Raw genomic sequence first — 18,709 nt, 5'->3', positions numbered from 1 at the left:
TTTGAAACCTGACTTTCATTTGCAGATAGGGCCCACCAGGATCCCAGCATCCACCGGCTGAAGGAGGCATTGGACAGACAGCTGGACGAGCTGTCCCGCCGGAGAGCCATGGAACGATGCAACAAGCACACTGTGAGTGAAGGGATTACGTTCATTTGGGTATGGGTTATGTAGCCATGCAATGGGTCCACCAGTGAAGGTCGACATGGGTAGGGTCGACAATGGGAAGGTCAACAGTCACAAGTTGACATGAGTTTTTCCACTTTTTTTTGTCCTGAATGTCAAATGCAGTGATTCAAATTTTAACAAAAGTATGTAGGAATTACTCCTACAGAACAGCACTTGCGCTTATGTTTGAGCTGCCAGGTCTTGCAGTAAAACGTGTTGTTGGTATTTGCTTATGGAGGGGCAAAAAATAGACCGGCGCTTGCTTGGGGGATGGTGGGGAGACAAAAGGGGGGGGATGGAGGTGAAAAGACAATGGAGATTGAAAAGCAAAAAGAAAAGAAAAAAGAAGAAAGATAGATAGATATAGATGAATTAAGGGTGAATAAAAATGAAATAAAATCAAAATAATAATGATGAATATAAAAATAAATAAAAAAAAAAAATAGAAATAAAATTTAAATAAAAAATAAAATAAAAAATGGCGATAATGTTTTACAGCCCCTTTGAGGTAATTGGAAAGTCCCAGTGGTTAACCTGTACTGTGCTATCTCTTATCTAACGTACCTAGAGTCCGTTATTGGAGCTCCCGTGGACAGCAGAATGTAGTAGCGGCAATGCGCTGTTTGTTGTTTTCAGCTTGTCCGGACTTCGGCGGGTGACGTCACCGTCTCTCCGGCGGCTTTGTATAGATAGCGAGACAGCGTCTGACAGCTCTTCTCCTTCTCTGGGGGATCTTTTACAGCGGTCCAAAGCGTTTCACGTCACTAGGACGCTTTTTCAAGGATTGGACACGCTGAAAACAACAAACAGCGCATATCTTTTTTCTTTTCTTTTTGCTTTTCCATCTCCATTGTCTTTTAACCTCCATCCCTCCCCCCTTTTGTCTCCCCAGATTCAAATTTTAAAATAGACACTAATTGTTTGTCAGTGCCTGCAGTACCCCTTTTTGCCTGTAGGTGGTGGTGCAGCACAACTTAAAAAAAAAACAACCTTACTTATTCTGAAAGTTGGCTATTCCATGTTTGGCATTACTGTTCTTTGTTATTAACCATTCTAAAGCTATTGATTATTCAGTGATTGATTCTTTGGTTCAGTCCACAGCGTGACCAGTGAGGTTTGGCATCAATGTCACTAAGTAATGTGCTGCATGCCCACAAATTTTGGTCCGGTTGGCAAACAATAGGCAGCTACGTGTGTGTGTGTGTGTGTCCTGTTTTCAATGTTCTATTTTACTAACACATTTTATTAATTTTATTGGATAGTGTGAAGCGCTGGATCAGGAAATTGCAAAGCTGTCGAAGGAAAGGCAACTGATGGCGAATTCTCTGAAGGAGGTAAGTGCTTAAACCCCCTTGACAATCCACGAGTTCTGAGCTGCGCGGTCATAAACCCTGAAGCAGCTGCAGCTACACATCCTGTAGGTAGTAGATTAAGTAGTGCATCTATCCAACCATTCACTTTTGAATAACACTCCTTTCAGTAGGATTTATCATCTTTAAAGGCCCCATACAGTATGCAATTTGGGTTGATTTCACACAATTCTGACAGATCGGGCCAAGAAATCGGCCCAAATCTCACGTTGCATCCAGTCAGATGCGCAGTCCTGTGGGCATTGGATTGTGAGGTCAGACTTGCCTGCACGTCCAACCTCCGACTCTGATCCCTTCCCGGCGTCGCGGGGAACGGTGTCGCATGCAATACGTCATATACAGGAAGACTGCATGCGATCCTGCTGCCTGTGAGGTCACAGTAGTGTAGGGCCACCTTTACTGAGATTGTGCTTGTGGTCTCTATTCCTGGCATTGGCGAAGTCGCAGTGTTTATCTACAGTGTAGTCATCAGTATTATAGACACATAGTTTTAGGACAACTTCTAGTTTCTGATGCTCCTTTCATTGCTAGTTCCGGAGGCGGCCTCAGGAAGTTCAGCGGAACATCATCCTGGAGTCCCACATCATCTGCTGCACACTGAGCACGAGCGGGGGAATTCTACTGGAATCTGCCTTCAGGTCGCTGGGACAGGAACCCTTCAGCTGTGTCATTGTGGATGAGGTCGGTCTTCCGTGCTCCACCTGATAGTGTTGTAGTCAAGCCCATCTTTTCGAGAACATACATCGATGATGTCATGTGACTCTTCCGCAGGCCGGACAGTCGTGTGAAGTGGAGACCCTTATCCCACTCCTCTATCGATGCTCCAAACTGGTGTTAGTCGGAGATCCCGAGCAACTTCCACCCACCGTTATCTCCATGGTAAGAATCCGTTTCATTGCCTTGGACTATATTATGTTCAGCTTAATTGTGTTGCATGTCATGAACTTAAATGGGTTTCTATGTGTAATAAGCAAAAGACCAAATTCTAATCACTCAGCAGTTCCTATGGATTGTAATATTGGTCCAAAACTGTTCTTTAGAAAGCGGAGGTGCTGGGTTACGGGCAGTCCCTGATGTCCAGGCTGTGCCAAAACCTGGAGACCACGGGTACCAAATCTCCAGTGATGCAGCTGACCACTCAGTACCGAATGCACCCCGATATCTGCCTCTTTCCATCAAATTACTTCTACAAACGTATTCTGAAAACAGACCGGTAATTGTCACCTTTTTAACTGGTCTTGAACGGGTGGGAAATAGGGTTGGAGAAAAACTGAATGTGTATAATTTGTTCATCTTGGCAGGGTGACCGAGGAAGTTAGATGTTCTTCAGACTGGCCTTTCCAGCCATACATGGTGTTTGATGTGGCGGACGGTTATGAGAAGAAAGAGAAAGAGTAAGCACCACATAAAAGGAATAGAAATATCCTAAAAGTCAACACTGTCCTACCCATCGCATACTATTCCAGACTCTATACAACAAGTCTAGTCCATCCCTTCACTTTGTATACCCTTCGCTTTTTCAATGGTTTAAAAAGTGAAGATAATTTTTTTCCCCTAGGCTTATTTCTCTATAATTGATATTAAACATTCCTTTTCAGTTCTCCGAACAATGTAGACCTATTGTCAATTTTGCTTAAGTTACTGATATTTGCAATGTTTACTGTCCCTTTTATTCTCCGAGTCTAGTATTTGATAGCAATGAGCACCGTACAGAGGATGAAGCCATTTTGACCCTTTGACCCCTTGTCCTTTATTGGAATTCTCATCCGATTAGTTTGCTCTGTCATATTTATTGGTTTGGATCATACCAGGGCCACCTCCCTTGGGATTAGGCAACGGGGTTAAACCTTGACATTTTTTTTCACCTCAATACTTTTAGCCTACCATGGTCTGTAATCCTCTATTTTGTACCACACAGGTCGTTTTCCAACCCGCAGGAAATAAAGTTGGTGGTGGCTCTCATAAAGCTGATTATAAGCAAGAAAAAAGACTTTTGCTTCCGGAATATTGGTATTATCACACCATACAGGGCCCAGAAGATGATGATGATTGATGAGCTCTGTAAAGCTTTTGGAAAGGAGAATAGGTGAACAAATAATATGTTCTAAAAACATTAAGCTGAACATGTTTGTAATTTAAAGGATACTGCCGCTGTCCACTCACCCAACTCGAGGGATCAGCAGTTGGCAACGTATACACAGCGTGTTGCGTTTGCTATCCTGAATTGTCGTACAACTTTGTAGTGAAGTAAAACTACTTTCTCTTACAGACTAAGTGAAGTCGATACGGTTGATGGTTTCCAAGGTCGGCAAAAAGACTGTATAATTGTGACGTGTGTTCGCGCCAACTCTATTCAAGGCTGTATTGGGTTAGTATTGTCTCGAAGCTTTAGCTTACAGTGCAATGTGTGTGGCGTGGAGTTGTTGGATCCTACTTTCTGTAACATCCTTTGTAGACACTGGAATACCTTGCCAAGTTCTGGGGTTTTACTGTTGTGTTTGTGTGTGTATGTATGTATATATTCTTGGTTTGCTTCTTTCTCAGCATGGCTTAATACCCTTTTGCTATGTATTAATGGTCTCTCTGTTAGGTGGCAAGAATTGAGGCCTAGGGTTTGGTCTTCCAGTTAGCCTACCATAGGAAACCCTACATCTCTTGGCATGTGGATCATTTGGTTCTCCCTTTGGCCTGTAATTGAGCACATCTCTTGTCTATGTAACACACAGTGGTTCAGACTATGACCAGAAGCTGGCGATTGTTTGAGCTCTTTTTATAGTAATGTAAATCCCTTTGGCTGCGTTCCAGAGGTTGAGGCTTTGCCTCAGGAGATTTCTATATTCAGTTTCCCATATTCTGCATGTCATATCCGAATTGTCCTAACTACTTCTTAGTTTGTAGATCCCTCTGGGTGTTACTAAATGGGGTTGTTCTTGTTTATTTATTGGGTAGATGGTTGTACAATTGGAAGTTTCTATAGTGTTGATCTTCATATCTTGTTTGCCTGTACACACCAGCAAGATGTAATGCAAGGCTGAACCATCACTGTTCTTCCTCATTGTGCACCGAGTGGCCTGAGCTTTCGGCCATTAGAACAAATGATATGTGCCAGTGGGTATACACTGTACGATCCAGGCGATATGTCTTTCTGATTCATCCAGAAATGACATATCGCACCGTCACTGTTAAGGCTTGTACCCATCCTTGGTATTGTACATCTGCCCCATAATGTGTTTGTGGGCAGACCAGATAGTTGGGGCATACAATTTTACATCCAACTGTTTGATTATACCGTCCCTTAAAGACCACTTTAAAATGTCCTCGAGGTATACTGTGTCCCTCACATAGGCATGCTATAAGACTCCCTAGTACATCCGTCTCTCTGAATCCATCTTCCCACCTTCTTTTGACTCTTTGTTCTCTTGGACTGAATGTTCTGATTTAATGTTTTGTTATCTATTACAGACTTGTTAGATGATAGCGGAGGAGCAAGGTATAATGGGGCAGATGTATTAAACCATAACAAGAGATAAATGTGATAGTGATAAAGAGAGATAAACGTCCAGCCAATCAGCTCCTAACTGCCATGTTACAGCCTGTGTTTGAAAAAAGTCAGGGTACTTGTTTCCTAGCACGGCCACAATCTTATTATTTATTTATTTATTTACAGGTTCTTATATAGCGCAGCAGATTCCGTTGCGCTTTACAATAGTAGACAGTGATAAAACAAACTGGGTAACAACATACAGACTTGGAGGTAGGAGGGCCCTGCTGCAAGCTTACAATCTATAGGGATATAGGGGGAAACACAAGGACAGGCACCAGTAATACCATAGCAGTCCCACCAAGTTACAAGTCCAGAAGGGTAGCTATATAATACATAAGTGCCTCAGAGGGTTATGCATGTAGAACTTAAACATTATAGGCTTGCCTGAAGAGGTGAGTTTTCAGGGAACGCTTGAATGTTTGGAGGCTATTGGAGAGTCTTATTGTGCGTGGAAGGGCATTCCATATGGATCGTGTACCTTTAAGTTAAGGTACACGATCCATAAGATGGACCCGATTTCCTTTGAAATCAGGTCCATTTTGCCGGCTAGGACACAATATCGGGGGCATCGCGTCGGTCGGGACCATTAACATTGGTCCCGACGCGATGCCCCCGATATTTCCATAGGCTTCAATGTTAAAAAATATTTTAACATTGAAATCGTGTCGGGAAAGGTAAAATATCGGGGGCATCGCGTCGGTCGGGACCATTAACATTGGTCCCGACGCGATGCCCCCGATTTTTCCATAGGCTTCAATGTTAAAATATTTTTTTACATTGAAATCGTGAAAAAATGTGAAAAATGTGAAATGGGCCAATATGACCCATTTCACATTATAGATGTCCCCGTCGTTACCCCACGATAGACGCCAACCCGAAGCGTGGCGAGCGCAGTCGTCCTCCGACCTTTTCATTCCCCTACTATCCACGTCGGCGTGGAGTTGAGAATAGAATAGTGTGGCGAGCGCACGCGTATAACTTCACAGGTATACGCGTCCCCTCGCGGGGCTCGCTGCGCTCGCCTCGCTTCGGGGGCGGTGGCTCGCTGCGCTCGCCACACTATTCTATTCTCAACTCCACGCCGACGTGGATAGTAGGGGAATGAAAAGGTCGGAGGACGCGCACCGCCACCCCTCGCGGGCTCGCTGCGATCGCCACGCTTCGGGTTGGCGTCTATCGTGGGGTGGGGTGTACGACGTTAAATTTGGGGGGGTTGGGAATATTTTTCATTGAATCCAATGTAAAATCGGGTCCCAGGGACCCGATTTACATTTCATTCAATGAAAAAATCGGGTCAAAAATCGGTCGGTCGCGTCGATCGCATCGCATGCGACCAAATCGCATGCGATGCGATCGACCCGATTTTTCCGACACGACCACCCTGATGTAAATCGGGGTGGCCGTGCTAGGAAACCAGTACCAAAGTCAGTAAGGAGCTGATTGGCCGGACGTTTATCTCTCTTTATCAGCCTTGCATTTATTTTTTGTTAAAGCTTAATACATCTGCCCCAATGGGAGGTATCTGGGCTAGGAGACCATTATAAATGAGTTTAGTTTGCTATGCTAGTGCCCACCAAAAAACTTTTTAACAGAAACCTGCTAATGCTGAGTGGCCAACTTTCCTTTTTTTTTCTTTTTTTTGAATTCAACAATTTGTCATCTACCTAACTCTAGCTGTATCAGTTCAATAGACCCATTTATTTTGGTGGACAAATACAGCAGCATTTACATAAATCCCTAGATCAGGCATGTCCAAAGTCCGGCTCGGGGGCCAATTGTGGCCCGTGCTGTCACTTCAAGCGGCCCGTAGCCTCCAGCCTGAAGTAGGCAGAGCATCAGATGCGGGACGCACAGCACAGGACACTAAAGCACGGGTCCCCACCTTTAGTGCAGCAGTGAGGAGGTGCCGGCCACCACAGTTAGTTGTGTTTGGCATCTTTCGGATGAGTATATATCCTACTCTTGCTGCTACAATCGTATATCACCCTCCTCCGCAATCAGTGGCAGCTGTGTGCGGAGAGGGGGGGCAGCAAGGGGGAAGCTTGCAGAATGGAGGAGGGCGGCAGCGGGAGCCCAAGCATCTCCTGTCCTTGCAGTGCCTGCTTTGCCTCTCCATCCTCTGGCTCACACAAGGGGCCAGGCAGGGAGACATACAGTCAATGGGGCAGATTGGGGGACATACAGTACAGGAGGGGCAGGCTGGGGGACATAGTGAATGGATACAGAGTGGGGGACATACTGTAAATGGCAGTCATACAGTGAAGGAGGAGCAGGCTGGAGGACATACAGTGAATGGGGGCAGATTGGTGGATATACAGTGAAGGAGGGACAGGCTTGGGGACATACAGTGAATGGAGGTAGTGATGGACATTCGGAAAAGTGGGGCAGGCTGGGAGACAGAGTGGGTGCAGGGTGGGGGACATGCAGTGAATGGCGGCAGGTGGGGGGGGGGGGAATACAGAGAAGGGGGGCAGGCTGGGGAATATACAGTGAAGGGGCAGGCTGGGGGACATAGAGTGAATGGGGTCAGAGTGGACCATTCTCATGTGATTAATGGTTCAAAGAATGTCGGGCTGAATGGTCGGCCCCCCCACATTTTCACCTCACCAATCTGGCCCTCGTTGCAAAAAGTTTGTACACCCCTGCCCTAGATGCTGACGTTTGTTATCAGTCCACTCTGGTAAATTTGCCTAGTCAGCCACCTTCAGGGACTCTGAAAAGGTGGGACTCATAAATGTGAGATCCCCAGTGCCGTGACACTTGGTAAGGGGTAGAGATGATTAGTTTGGATTGGATTTATTCTGATTTCAAAGCGGGATCTTATTGGCTATATCAGCTGTCACATGGCCAATAAGAAGAATCTGAACGTGCCCTCGCTTGATGTAAGGAACCGAGTAAATCCTAACCGCTCCTCTCTAGTGGGAAGGCGCAATGTGATTGGAAGGCGCGATGCGATTGGAAGGCATAGTATAATTGCCTTGGTTTGTGTTTAAGAAATATCTCTATTAAAAGGAATAATTGTCACTTTAGAACCGTTCCCACTTCATGGTGCCTCTTTCTCTCTTTGTTTAGCTTCTTGGCTAGTCGTCAGCGTCTGAATGTGACCATTACAAGAGCCAAGTTTAGCCTCTTTATCTTAGGCAGCCTGCGCACTCTGATGGTAAGTCTGACAACGCCGCTTTCCACGTATCCGATGTCACCTTAACTGTCATTAACTTGTGATAACGATGTCATTTATTAAGGTCTTTAAATGCACTAGTGCGCACGTAGGGCCTCATTTAGACCTGTGCGCTAGGCTGTGTATACTCGCAGCCCAGCGAACAGGTCAGTGCCTCCCTGTCATGTGACATCAGCTGCCCGCCCTGAGCAGGCAATGCCGCGCCTGCGATCCCCTTGCATGCGGCCAAATGGGAGAGAAAGCTTTTGATGGTCACTGACCATCGAATGATTTTTCTCCCCTTTGGTAATAAGTCAGTCTAAACTGAAAAGAGGGCAGGTCCTGACATCATGTGACATGAGCCACCCAACCTGAGCAGGCACCGCCACACCTTCCAATAAAACGCTGGGCGTTCCGCTGCTGCCGCTTCCTGTCGGTGTGAAAGCCTGGGGGACTGTGATGACCGCCGAAGGCGTTTGCACAGACCCCCACCATCGGAAACTGAGCTTAATTTGGCCCCATCCGATCAAACCTGACTCAGGCTGATAATTTGCAGAGCTTGCCCTGCCCCTGTGGAGTTTACAATGTATATTTTTATGTATATACACACGGGTTATTTATTTTGTCAGAAGGCAATCATCGGTTACGTTTTTGGATAAGGGGAGGAACCGACGTACTCACCATAAGATTACCTGTGTGGGAATTGAACCCATGGTTTCAGTGCTGTAATACGAACAACTACATCAGTGACGCTGCCCCGTTTTCCTAAGGCCCTAAATCCGTTACCTGTTCTATAATGTTGGTAGTGTTCCTTTAGCACCTTGCACCTTTGGAAACCTGTGCAGTTCCTCTTTCCTGCCTGGGGTGTCACTGTCTGCTGTGTTGTGTCTCTCACATTGTGGTCTGTATCTCAATATAGACCAGACTGTACTAGGAGCACCAAAGCAGACAGCGACACCCTAGGCAGGGAAGAGGAACTGCAGGGGTTTTGAAATTCTTTAGCTGCAATTATGGCAGGAAGTGGGGTTAATGTGCCAAACAAATTAATAAGGGGTGCATCATTATCAGCTTTTAAAATGTCTATGATAACTTACATATGTTTATTGATCTGTTGCAGGAGAATAAAGACTGGAACCATCTGATTCAGGATGCAAACAGAAGGGGGGCCATCATTAGGACAAAGGAGGAACATTATCAGAAAGACGTTAACAAGATCCTGAAGTTAAAACCGATACCAACAAGGACTTTTATACCAGCCAGCAAACCAGTAGAGAGACCTACAGATGGCTTTTCCCACACACATCAAACCGGACCACCTGCCAGAGAATTAAATAATCCCCCTAGGCCTACAGCAAGGCCAGCGCCTCCGCAAATTGTGGCTCCTCCAGCTGCGCCCATCAGGAGCCTACCAAGCACTTCAGCAGTGATGGCTAGTAGCAGACTCCAAGATCCCAGACTGGCACGCCGGCATGAACCCGTGATCGGTGCAAGGGCACCGACTTCCTCTGTACAGCAGCAGTCTGATGCAAACCATACCCAAGGTCCCATTCATTCATCATCTTCAGCTGGAAGTCGAGCACCTCAACAGCCCTCAGCTAGAGATCCGCGATCTCACAAAGACCAGGATGACGATAGACGCTTCTCTAGGCACCAAGATTACCGAGAACGCAGAGTCTCTTATGACGCCGACCAGGAGGTGAAGAAACGAAAAGTGTTGTAGTATGTTTAGGGCTAAACGTACTCTTTTGTACAGATCTGTGTTTTGAACTTACCATGCCAAAGTCCCTCTAGGGAAATACGTTCTTGAATTCTTTCCCTTCAGCACAGAGTAATTGGGATCTTTGTACAATAAATGTAATTAAAAGTGTAATATAGTCGTGTGGAGATCAGTATGAAGAGCGCTTATTTTTATTAGAGAATAAGAATTTACAATCGTATGAATGCTGTAAGTTCTCTGTTAATTTGTCTTTTTTTCCTTTTTGTACCACCCGTTTCTAGCTGCCCTGATGCTGCTGATGTCATATTTGCAAGGCGACTTCTCTCTTTGTACTTTGAGTTTCAGGGTTTTATAAATCATTTATGCTGCTTCTTCCAAGCTCGATGCTCATTGTTTTAGGCAGAGACAAAATAACAAACTTGGAAGTGTATAGGTTTCAACAGTCTTCCGAGGTGCTCATTTCTCCTCTTCCATTTGTACAACAAAAAATAAATTTGGAATTCTGTTCCTTTTTATGAAGGAAGACCTTTTTTGTTGTGTTTTACTTCTATACCAAGATTCGGTTTCTTTCCTGTAAAGCAGGCCTGGACAAACTGTGGCCCTCCAGCTGTTGTGAAACTACACATCCCAGCATGCCTTGCCATAGTTTTAGCATTCCCCCATAGCAAAACTGTGGCAAGGCATGATGGGACTTGTAGATTCACAACAGCTGGAGGACCATAGTTTGGACATGCCTGCTGTAGGGCGTTGACTTGAAAAATAGAATATTTGATTGAGTTTCCCTGTCCTCCTTTTCTGGTGGACACTGCCAACATGGGGTGCAGAGGGCTCAGCGAGGAGCAGACACATCAAACTGAACTTGTCTGTGTAACTAAGCTCTTCCTCTACAATCCTAGAGACCAATCAGATTCAGTTTACTTTGGACCCTTGGTGTGGGCACCTTTTATAGTTAGCTGCAGGAGCAGCCTTGTCAGTTTGTTTTATTGTTATGCTGTTTACGATCAGATCTTGGGGAGAACTTTGGTGGAGGTATGAGTGTTGTCCCTACCCTGTTCATCCATCATCCCTGTACTCCCAGTGTATATAGGTGGTCCAGTCTCAGCGGTTTTTAGTGCAGCGCACCACTACGTGACTTCTACAAATCCAAGAACTAACAGTGCATCACAGTCTCACGGTAATTGAGAAAGGGGCCTTGCTGCAGCTTCTCCCCTTTCCTGTTGCACGGTGTGGCATGGCTGCAATGCTGTAATATCAGGGTGCTGTGATAACCAGGTGTAAGCATCCTAGTGGTGGTAGTCATATTTTATTTCCCTTTCACCTTCTTCCCCAGCCCCAATGTCTAACATCATATTGCTTTTGTATTTCCCAAAGTTGTGTCCATACAGAAGAATATGGCTCCGCGGCATAAAATACAGAAGGTATCCCGTAACGTGGTTGTCAGTTACTATATTGACATTTGTGATACAGAAACTAGAATGATGAGCGGCATTTTGGCATTTAAATGTCAACTTGAAATGTGAACTGTTGACATTCCCTTAATGCCAACGTTTAGTTTAGGGACCGTGCAAGCATACTTACTGGAAAGCTGGCACATCAGGGAATGGTGATGGAAGCCACAGTCGCATGACACTGGGAAACGGAAGAAGACAGAGATCTTGCTGCTGTCAGGAACAGGTAACCGCTGAGCCACCAGCAAAGTCATCCGGTCCTGTCATTCACGTAGACATGAATGTCAACATGCTTAGAATGTCACTGTGAAGTGATGACATAACATGTCACACCCACCCAGGACACCTCTCTTATTTATTCTTTGTGAATAATATCCTTTATAGCCTTCCCTTGGTGTTGGGGAGATATGCTGAATCCTAGTTAGTACCGTATATATCCCATATGCTGTCATATAAAATGCTGTAAAAGGATATAATTCTTGATACCCGTTAAAGCATTCAATCTGTGTTCCTCAAATGTAATGTTCAAGCTATGAGCAGTTCTGTCTAAATACAGAACCCTATTTTTTTATAAACACAATTTTATTGCGGTTTTGTGTTATAAATACAGCAAGATACATGAATAAAACCATTATTACTACAGAGATTTCACATGTGGTTAATTTTACTGCATCAACATTGGACTATGAAAGATGACAGTGTACTTGTGGTATGTGTGTTATCGGACAACACTGGTAACAGGTCAACCCAGCCATGAATCTAGATCAGTCAAACCTTTCGCTGATCCATTGGGGGGGCTAGTTCATCAGAGCCGACCTATTTGGTTGTTAGCATATCCCAAGTCCTTGTTGTTCCTTAAGAGTCAGGTCACTTATCCCGATCCTATGGAAATCAACGATCCCTCCCACAATCAAAGAATGGCTAAAAATAGATTACTTTGTGGATATGGAAGACATCATAACCTTCGCAACAGGGAAATCTACCACATTTAACGCGACTTGGCTACCCTGGTTGGAGAATCCCCCTTATACTCCTCCTACATGGCCTAAAGGCGCCTATAATTTAGCACCGCTTTCTAAGATATGTGTACATAATTCCCCCAAGACACGGATCAGCTGCTGGACAATTACCCTCCCTTATTTCTCCCCACCCCCTCCTCCCATGTTTCTTATACTTCACTATTTTCTTATACCATATCTTTTGTACCTGGAACTTCAATAGTTTTACACAGACATATCTGGTAAAACAATATAGATTAAACACTGCTATACATCTGGCGCAATTCACAATGTTCTTCTTCCTTTCCTTGCATTGTAATACTAATGAGTAGCATAGTTTAATGGTCTAAAGTTTAGACTCTAAACCATCTCTAAGATCATAAATAAATATGTTGAAGAGAATTGGTCCCAGCCCCGACCCCTGAGGTACACCACTTAGTACTGTGATCCCAATTTGAAAATAATCCGTTAACCACTTCTCTTTGTTCCTTGTTCCGCAGACAGTTTCTTACCCTATTACTGAAGTTAGCTCATATACCCAACTTTGTCATTTTATAGCGCAGCCTCTTATGTGGCACTTTCAAATGCCTTGGCAAAGTCAAAATAAATCACATCTACTGCATTACCTTGGTCCAAATTTACACTAACTTCCTCATAGAAGCTAAATAAGTTAGTTTGACATGACCTATTCCTCAAGAGACCACGCTGTTTCCCACAAATATTCTTGTTTCTCATTAAATGTTGTTGAATGTAATCCCTTACTCTATACCCTCCAATATCTTCCCAACTATAGATATAAGATTTACCGGTCTATAGTTACCTGGGTATGATTTATTTCCCTTTTTAAATAATGGGAATACTGCTATATGCCAATCCCTTGTAACAAAATCAGAGCACAATGGCCTAGCTCAAGGGTGGCCAAACCGGTCCTCGAGATCTACCAACGGTCCACATTTTCCAGGTTACCTAGCTGGTGCACAGGTGTAGTCATTACTAACTGTCACATTTTAAAACATGCTGCATTCATTCCTACTAGAGATCAACAGGTTGCCTGGAAAACATGCACCGTTGGTAGATCTTGAGGACAGGTTTGGCCACCCCTGGCCTAGCTAGTTTCGCGCTCAGTTCCCTTAAAACTCTTGGGTGAATACCATCTGATCCCGGTGACTTATTTTCAATTTGGTGAGTCGTCCATGGAATTGTTCCACCAAAAATTCTATACCTAATAACTTTGCAGTATCGTTGCTAGTGGTGTTTATGAGTTAGAAACATCGAATTTGACGGCAGATAAGAACCATTTGGCCCATCTAGTCTGCCCCTTTTTTTACCCTTCAGGTAATCTCAACCCTTTTTAATCCTTATTTCTTTGTAAGGATATTCATATGCCTATCCCAAGCATGTTTAAATTGTTCTACTGTCTTAGGCTCTACCACCTCTGAAGGGAGGCTATTCCACTTATCCACTATCCTTTCTGTGAAGTAATTCTTTCTAACATTTCCCCTGAACCTACCTCCCTCCAGTTTCAGTGCATGTCCTCGTGTTTTATTACTTCCTTTCCTTTGAAGAAAATTTCCCTCCTGTACTATGTTAAAACCCTTGATATATTTGAAGATTTCTATCATGTTCCCCCTTTCCCTTCTCTGCTCCAAACTATACATGTTAAGATCTTTTAGTCTTTCCTGGTACGTTTTGTGATGTAGGCCATGCACCGTTTTAGTTGCCCTTCTTTGTACACTCTCCAATGTATTTATATCCTTCTGAAGATATGGTCTCCAGAACTGGACACAGTATTCCAGATGAGGCCCTACCAATGACCTATAAAGTGGCATTATTACGTCTTTTTTTTCTGCTACTGATTTTTCTCTCTATGCAACCAAGCATCTGACTAGCCTTCCTCATTGCTTTGCTACATTGCTTTCCTGCCTTTAAGTCCCCTGAAATAGTGACTCCTAAATCTCTTTCCTCCTCAGTAGTTTCCATTATAGTACCCTTGATACTATATTGAGCCTTTGGGTTTTTGAGTCCCAAGTGCATAATTTTACATTTTTTAGCATTAAACTGTAGTTGCCATGCTCTTGACCATTTCTCAAGTTTACTTAGATCATCAGTCATTTGATTTACCCCTCCTGGTGTGTCTACCCTGTTGCAAATCTTTGTGTCATCTGAAAAAAGGCATACTTTCCCTTCACTACCATTTGCAATGTCACTAACAAAGATATTAAAGAGCACTGGTCCAAGTACAGATCCCTGGGGTACTCCACTGGTAACATGTCCCTCCATAGAATGCACTCCATTTACTACAACTGTCTGTTTCCTATCCTGCAACCAGGTTCTTATCCATTTAATTGTTGTATAATCCAATCCCAAGCTTTCAAGTTTATTTAGCAGCCTGCGATGTGGGACAGTGTCAAATGCCTTACTAAAGTCTAGATATGCCACATCTACAGCCTCCCCTTCATCTAGAATTTTGGTCACGGAGTCAAAAAAGTCAATGAGACTTGTTTGGCATGATCTCCCTGCAGTAAAACCATGCTGTTTTGGATCCTGTAAGTTGTTTAATTTAAGATATTCCACTTTTCTTTCTTTTAATAGTGTTTCCATTAATTTCCCTACTACTGATGTAAGGCTCACTGGTCTGTAGTTACTTGCTTCTTCTTTGCTTCCGCTTTTGTGCAGTGGAACTACATTTGCTCTTCTCCAGTCCTCTGGAACTGCACCTGTATCTTCCCCTCTTGCAAAGACTGATGAAAAAAATGTGTTCAGTTCCTCTGCTATTATCTTAGGCCAGGATGTATCAAATGAAAAATAAAAATAAAATCCTCATTACCATTTGACTTGTACACTTTGAATGCCGTCCTCTTTTCCCCAATAACTTCCCTTATCCTTTTGTTTATCCACATAGGTTTAAACTTAATATTTCCCCCCTTAGTACCCATAGGAATAAACTTTTGTGTAAGTGTTTCCAGGAACGACTTAAAGGTGTCCCAAATCTGTTCAGTGTTCATCCCCGCGAAATCTGCCTCCCAATTTATGTCCTATAGCAACTGTCTTAGCGTGTTGAAATGAGCTTTCCTGAAGTTTAATGTTCTAGTTTGTCCCTTATATTGCTTTTTCTGAAAACTAATTTCTAGTGTGAACATATTGTGGTCACTGTTACCCAGGTGTTCCCGTACTGTTGTATTTTCTATTATCACTACATTATTAGTCAGTACTAAGTCCAATATAGCCCCCCCCCCCCCCCTTCTAGTTGGTTCCTCCACTATTTGAGACATATAAAGATCCCCCAATATGTTCAGGAACCTGTTTCCTTTAGCTGAACGACTTGTTAATCCAATCTATGGGGTATATTCAGTGCGTTATAGCGAGCTATGATAGCGAGCAGTGCCGATTGCTCACCAGCATAGTATTCAACTGACCCCCCTCACTCGCTGTTTCCACCTCACTAGTTCTTTTCATCGAGGTGGAAACGGCGAGTGTCCCCGTCGTTCCTCTGACGGTGAGGATTTCCCCAGACCATAGAATAGGATGAGGGGGTTAAACGGCGAGGATGACTTGTTTTCAGCGCTCGCCGCCGGCATTGAATACCACCCTATGTCTGGATAATTGAATTCTCCCATAATGAAAACTTGCCCATTTTCTGCTGCCCTTTTTATTTGATGTGAGAATTGCTCCTCATCAGACTCTGTACTGTCAGGAGGTCTGTAGCGTATACCTGATAATAATTTATTTTAATTATTACTACCCCAGGATATCTCCACCCTCAGTGCTACCCCCATTAGTCATATCGTTTATGAATGTATTCAGTGTGTTTTATTTACCCTAGCCTTCTTGAAAAGGGTATAGCCCTCTATACATACTTCCCAGTCATGGGAATCATTGCACCGTGTCTCTGAGATTCCTATCATTTCATATTGCTCTTTCCAAGCTTGAATAGTCTAAGTTCACCCATTTTCCTGATAGGCTTCTTGCATTAGAAAGTTAACATTTTAGTCTGTAATCTCTTGTCTCAGATACTTTCTGTGATTTTTTTTGTTTTGTTATTTTATTGCTACTGATGTTGCTGACTTTACTATCTGTCCCCATTCTCCGTCAGTTCCCCCTACACCACCCCCCCGTGAAGTATGCTGTCCCCGACCTTACTGCTCTTGTCTTCTAACCTATCAATACTTGCTGTCCCCCCGTCCCGTCCCCCTTGGCACCTAGCTGAAAAACTCCTCCAGCCTGTTAACCATCCACTCCCTCCGCACAGCAGCACCACCCCCCCCCCCCCCCCCATTCAGGTGCAGTCCCAACAGTAATGGGCCCCATACATCAGCAATCACAATTTATGGATTTCCAGATCCAGGGATTTTTTGGCCAGATAAATGGATTTTACAATCTATCTGACTTTGCCCACACATTACAGATTTATTTCAGTGATCGGCAGATTTTTCCATCTAAAGATTGCATCTTCATATCTGGAAATTACCCAATCGATTGTCATTTCAGCTGTTCATAATGTAAATAGATGAAGAAGACGAATTGGGAATGCCCACACATATAAAAAAAATCCGCAGATAATACCAGATTATTAAACATGTTTAAAAACCTGATTAAGCAATCGATTGGCGATTGTGATTGGGATTGCCAAAAGGGGGAGCCCACACATCTAAAATTAATTGTGGCAATCATCTCCATATCTGAAAATTGTCACAATTAATTGCTGATGTATGGGGCCCTTAAAGATGGCCCCTGCCCGGGAAGTCTGCCCAGTGTTCTAAGAAACCCAATGCTGCCCAGCACTGTGGGGGACAGCGCGTGCGGTCTCCGAAACTGATAACTGTGCATAAGCGGATCACACAACTGCAGAGATGTGCAGAAACCATCAGCTCTCAGTATGATAATTGAAGAGATGTTATTTGTATAAGAATGTCACTCCTGAAGTAACTTTGGTGGAAGAACCTGAGAATAATAATAGTAATGCTGGTCATACCCTGAGCCTGCCATAGTATTGTCCTGATCAAATTCGTATACTATGTTTGATCCAATAATTGGTCAGCCGCATTTGCCAATTCATGGACTGCCGTGGCCAACCGCCGGACATTTCCCCTGTTCCTTCCCAGGGGAGGAACGGAAATGTCTTCTCCTCAGGAGAGGAAACTTTTATTGTGTCGCCATTGCGTGAGAAATGTTACTGTGTATGGCAACAATATCTGATGGGTTTAAGCCGGGGCAGATGTAGGCTTTTTATATTTAGGGGCGGTTTAACAATCCTGAATCACAGCCCAGCAGCCGCTGCCCGGAGGTCTCAGAGAGTTAAGGCTTGTCAGCAGCTCGGCACTCAATACATCTAGACTGTAGCAGACAGCATAATCAATGTAAGATCTTTGATCCTGTAAAGCTGCTATACAGGGAATACAAACAGCACGGGATAGTAAATGTAAAATAAAGGTAAAATAATAGAAATGTGTGAGCTCTTTAGCACAACTGTATTTGCGGTGCTGGATCTCTGGTATGGGAATATAGGGATGTATTATTGCCGTGGGCCTGTGGGAGTTGGCTAACTTTCCCTTACTATGATGCTGGGTCTTTAGTTCCCTGCTGGAACGGCTCACTCTTCTCATGTGGCTTTCTCTATCTTCTCCCGCGCCAACTTCCAGCCACGGAGCACTGGACATCTAGTTTCCGCTTGTCAGTCCACCAACGCGTTTCGTGCTTTCGCACTTACTCATGGATCCTGAATGTTGGCTGGATTCACCCTTATTAGAAACAATCTTTGAAAATTTTTATTTATGCTTCTTAAAACAGAACAAGTTTTTCAGGAAATGGTCATTGTTATTTTGGTGGCAATCATGTGCCTCTCATTTGGTATTGCTTTGCGTTACTGTTCCTCCTTATTCTGGCAGCCATTTTGACAGTAAATAACCACGTGAGATGCATTTATAATAATCTAGTCTTGGCCACCATTTTCTAAATATGCTACGTTGTCGCTCATTCATTCTGAAGGGAAATGTGTGCTGAGCTCAGCTCCGAGGGTGAGTTCCTTTGTGGCCGATAGTTTTTGCCAGGGATTTGGTGGTGAAATTTATGGTGAGCGTTGCCCAACCCTATGGAGCGAACCGCGGTATTCAGTGATCTTGTAGCCCAGTGATCCTCTGTAACGCATATAGTGCAATTAACACACGGTAAAGTAGTTCCTGTACTATATTACTGTACTGTATTTCATTGGAGACCTCACACATGTGCAATCATGCAAAAAGTGTAATTTTCTGACATTTTAGCCCCCTCCCCCAAAAAAACGCGAATTTCGCAGTTTGTGGGGATTGGG

General features: G+C 43.9%; 1 protein-coding gene across 1 annotated transcript in view; it reads left to right on the top strand.

Annotated features, from left to right (window-relative positions):
- Positions 1-12,046, top strand: part of SETX (senataxin) — a 41,126-nt gene extending 29,080 nt beyond the window's left edge. Inside the window, exons 16-25 of the mRNA XM_083160919.1 lie at positions 26-132; positions 1,431-1,502; positions 2,070-2,219; positions 2,310-2,417; positions 2,579-2,751; positions 2,840-2,932; positions 3,457-3,624; positions 3,808-3,906; positions 8,155-8,242; positions 9,357-12,046. Of these exons, the coding sequence (XP_083017045.1) occupies positions 26-132; positions 1,431-1,502; positions 2,070-2,219; positions 2,310-2,417; positions 2,579-2,751; positions 2,840-2,932; positions 3,457-3,624; positions 3,808-3,906; positions 8,155-8,242; positions 9,357-9,959 (1,661 nt within the window). The 3' untranslated portion in view covers positions 9,960-12,046. The remainder of the gene's footprint in view (positions 1-25; positions 133-1,430; positions 1,503-2,069; positions 2,220-2,309; positions 2,418-2,578; positions 2,752-2,839; positions 2,933-3,456; positions 3,625-3,807; positions 3,907-8,154; positions 8,243-9,356) is intronic.
- The last annotated feature ends 6,663 nt before the right edge of the window (positions 12,047-18,709 follow it).

This window comes from Crinia signifera, chromosome 9 (assembly GCF_055691185.1).
Source record: "Crinia signifera chromosome 9, ASM5569118v1, whole genome shotgun sequence".
NCBI classification, from domain to species: domain Eukaryota; kingdom Metazoa; phylum Chordata; class Amphibia; order Anura; family Myobatrachidae; genus Crinia; species Crinia signifera.
This window is presented reverse-complemented; position numbering and strand designations above follow the sequence as displayed.